Genomic DNA, 4532 nt, shown 5'->3' on the forward strand with positions numbered 1-4532 from the left:
CAGCAGCAGTAGTAGCAGTAGTAGTAGTAGCAGCAGCAGCAGTAGTAGCAGTAGTAGTAGTAGCAGCAGCAGCAGTAGTAGCAGCAGCATCAGTAGTAGCAGCAGTAGTAGCAGCAGCAGTCGCAGCAGCAGTAGTAGCAGCAGCATTCTCTCCCCATCCCAGCATCACCCAGCTATCTGTTTCTCTCTCCATCCCAGCATCCCAGCTATCTGTTTCTCTCCCCATCCCAGCATCCCAGCTATCTGTTTCTCTCCTCATCCCAGCATCACCCAGCTATCTGTTTCTCTTCCTCTCCCTCTTCTCTCATCTCTGTTTCTGCTCGGAAAACACACGAGTCTCACTGAGTCCCAGTCTGGGGGAAGTCCAGGGAGCCTATCCCATCGTGTGGGTGAGGAGGCAACACAATTCCCTGTGTATAACGGCTAGATAGCTGCTATAAATAGCTATCTACACATATATGCATATAGTAAATATATTCACCTCGCTAATAGAATTTGTGTAATCGAATTTTTACCCGGAAAACCTAAAATCAGAGAAAATATTTATTCTGGCAGGTAGAGGGAGCCACGTGTCGATAGTGCCTGTGGGTAATCGTCCACGCATTGATATGTTGCAGGGAATTTTGTAACCGTGTTGCAACGTGTTGCAGGCAACATTTTAATCGTGATGTCGCATGTAGCATACACCACTTTGTAATAATGTTTTCCAGGTAACGTTGTAACAGTAATTAAGGACAAGTTTGCAGTCTTGTTGTCTGCGAGCTGCAGGCAACAGTGTTATCACGTTGCAACACGATTCAGGCAATGTTGTCACCGTGTTGCCATGGATTGCAGGCAGGATTGTAATCTCTTGACATGTCTAAAACTAGGTCGCAGTCACACGCAGGGGATGATACCTTCAGTACGGCAATGGGAAAAATGGAAGAAAGGCTGATCAAAACAATGTCAGTAATGAAAACTGAAATCACGGACATGATTAATAAGACCGTTAACGAGAGTTTTAGAGCTCTGCAGTCCGACATGGATGACATAAAAAAGAGTCAGGAGTTCATAAGTAGAGAGTATGAGAATATGAAACTCATTAACAAGAAAGATACTGACAGAATAACAGTCCTGGAACAGGAAAATGGCATATTAAAAAACCATATTGGAAAATTACAACGGAAAGGTAAAGATAATGCCAAAACACTGGATGATCTAGAACAGTATGGGAGACGGGAAAATATAGAAATAGCTGGAGTTCCCCATGTAGAGAACGAAAATATAGAGAGAGTTATACTGGCAATAGGGGAACAACTAGGAGTCCACATGGTTAGCAACGACATTAGCGTGGCTCATAGACTACCTAAACCGAGAACTGGGGCACCTCCCGTAATCATTGTGAAATTTGTAAGGAGAGTAATACGAGATAAGTTATACGCAGCCAGGAAGAAGGTAATAACATGCGATATGCTAGGATTCACTAGCAATAGCAAAGTTTATATCAATGAAAGTCTAACAAAGATGAAGCGTGTATTATTTGCGAAATGCATTGAGTTTAGACGGGAACACGAATACAAATTTCTATGGACACGCCACGGCAAAATCTTACTCAGGAAGAATGAACATAGCGAAGTAATTGAAATCACATCTGAAGAGATACTAAATCGCCTGAACACATAAAGTTGAACTGTAACAGATAGTAGATCTTATATTTTTATATAGTGCTATGGATAGCGTTGAATTTGACGCGATAATAGCTAAGAATACCCCAGGACTTGACCTTCAAAAATTATCATGTCTAACAGACAGCTATGCTTTTGCACCGGGCAAAAACGATGAGTATAACTCTGATACGAATATAACAGCATCACCTAGTAACTATCTAGATCAGCAATCATTTTCTAACTTATTATCGAGAAAGAAATATAATGATTTACTAATAATTCATCTTAATATTAGGAGCTTACAAAAAAATTTAAATAGATTACAGGGGATCCTAATGGAAGTTGATACCCTCCCGGACATTATAGCCATTTCGGAAACTAAGTTACATGGCTCAACTTGCTACAGCATTGACCTCCCCAATTATACATTATAAATTTATTCCTAAGGATTCGACTATCGCAGCAGGTGGAGTCGGCATGTATGTCAAAAACAATATTAAATTTCGAATTAAAGATGGCATAAAAATAAATCATGAAAAATGTGAGGATTTATGGATTGAAATTGAAATGCATCATAATCATGCAAAAACAGTTATTGGAGTAGTTTATCGACATCCTAATCATAATATTGGTAACTTCCAATAACATTTTCAGGAGACTGACCGAAATTGGTAACTCTAACATGAAATATTATATATGTGGAGACTAATATTAATCTTTTGAATCATGAATCCCATTTACAAACAAGTGACTATTTAAACTTCTTATTTACTAATGAATGCGTACCACTTATTACCAAACCTATAAGAATCACTGATACATCTCATACTCTTATTGATCACTTCTATACAAACAATCTTTTTAATGACATTATCCCAGGAATACTGCTACACGAAGTGTCTGACCACTTACCTATATTCATACTGATCAAAGCAATAAACTATAAGCAGGATAACAAGAAGGTTTGGATTAGAAACTTTAATAATTTTGACTTACAGCAATTTTTGAATGACCTAGGTCAGGCATTTCACAATCATGCAATTAGTAACCTGCCATGTAGTGACCAACTTTCTACTCTGATTCAGGTATGGTTCCAAGTCATAGATAATCACGCTCCTTACAGACCGCTAACTAGGAAAGAAGATAAACAAATGAAGAAACCATGGATTACTAAATGCTTCTTACAGTCGATCAGAAATCGTAGGAGAATGTTCAAAACTCAAGTATTACAAGGAAATGATTTAACTAAAGACTTTTACAAAATTTATTCTAATAAACTAACACATCTTAAAGAAACTACAAAACGTAACTATTATAGAGATAAATTAATAGGATACAAACATAATGTAAAGAAAACGTGGCAAACTATAAATGATATTGTGAAGATAAAAAATATATCGTCGGTAATCTTGGATAATTTCATAAGGGAGGATAATAGTATTACTTCTGACACTTCAGATATTTATAATACATTTATTTTAATCATTTTTTTGCAAAAATTGGACCAAACATGGCTGAGAATTTAAAAAGTACAAACATGCAATTTCAATCATTCTTAGGTGAACATAACACCAAAACTTTCTTTCTCAGACCTGTAAACGAGCAAGAAGTATCAGATATAATAAATAGTCTTGATATTCATAAATCGCCAGGACCAGATGATATTTCAAACGGGTTCTTAAAAATGTCTAATAAGATATTGCCGCCAATATTATGTAATATATTCAATAAATGCTTTAAGAATAGTGTATTCCCAAATATCCTTAAGATAGCAAAAGTCATACCCATATATAAAAACGACTCAACTAACTTGCCTACCAATAATTGGTCAAATTAGGTTTTTGAATTAGCTATATTATATTTTAGACAAAATTGTTACCCGATATGTAAGACGAATGTAAAAAATGTTAAAGCAATTATAAATTGAAAAATCTTACTGTCTAACGTATACAGTATTATAATGTAATGTAATGTAATGTAATGTTTTTGTAAGGTTTTAATGTGTTGTAATGTCATATTGTGTCATGTATTGTAATGTATTGTGTGTATTGTAATCATCAGATCAAGTCATGTTTTGTAAATGTCATTTAACTTCATGTCTTGGAATGTCGTATGTATTGTTACTATAATGTATGGCGGACTCGATGACCGCATCGTCCTTTTGCCATACCCGTGCATTGTATAACCAAAGTTATAACTGTTTGATTTTTCCACGTTTAGCACAAATAAACATCTTGAAATCTTGAAATCCTGAATCTTGTGTTGCCATGCATTGCAGGCAATGTTGTAACCTTGTTGTCGTGTGTTGCAGGCAATGTTTCTGTGATATCGGGCACACCGGGCAGCGTTGCGGCAACACCGGAGTCTAAAGGCAGTCCGAGTGTGTCCACCGTTATCAGTCTACTGTCCACGCTGTGTCGCGGCTCACCCACCATCACACACGTATGTACATAGCTACCACCATCTATCTACACCCCTACACACCTATACACCCTACACCCACCGTTATCAGTCTACTGTCCATGCTGTATCACCCACCATCACACACGTATGTACATAGCCACCACCATCTATCTACACCCCTACACACCTATACACCCTACACCCACCGTTATCAGTCTACTGTCCATGCTGTATCACCCACCATCACACACGTACGTAGCCACCACCATCTATCCATCCCTCCATCTGTCCCGTCCGTCCGTCCGACTGTCCGTCTGTCACGTTCCTGTGTTTTCGACAAACACGTTCGCGTGACGCGCGACAAATTGCCGTTCTCATGTTTGCCGTCGTCATGACAACATAAATCTTCCTCCTGCAGGATCTGCTGCGTTCAGAGCTTCCTGAAGCCATAGAGAAAGCCCTGCGAGGAGATGAGAGGTGAGC

The 4532-nt window shown here is 38.2% G+C and overlaps 1 protein-coding gene across 1 annotated transcript in view; it reads left to right on the forward strand.

The window, feature by feature from the left end:
- The window catches only part of LOC106815767 (E3 ubiquitin-protein ligase HECTD1-like), a gene marked incomplete at its 5' end in the record, with an annotated part of 54161 nt that overhangs the window by 2693 nt on the left and 46936 nt on the right, over window positions 1-4532 (forward strand). The window contains 2 exon segments of the mRNA XM_014820273.1: window positions 3958-4088; window positions 4468-4527. Coding sequence (XP_014675759.1) covers window positions 3958-4088; window positions 4468-4527 — 191 coding nt within the window.

The sequence above is a fragment of the Priapulus caudatus genome, unplaced genomic scaffold, assembly GCF_000485595.1.
Source record: "Priapulus caudatus unplaced genomic scaffold, Priapulus_caudatus-5.0.1 Scaffold1196, whole genome shotgun sequence".
NCBI lineage: Eukaryota > Metazoa > Priapulida > Priapulimorpha > Priapulimorphida > Priapulidae > Priapulus > Priapulus caudatus.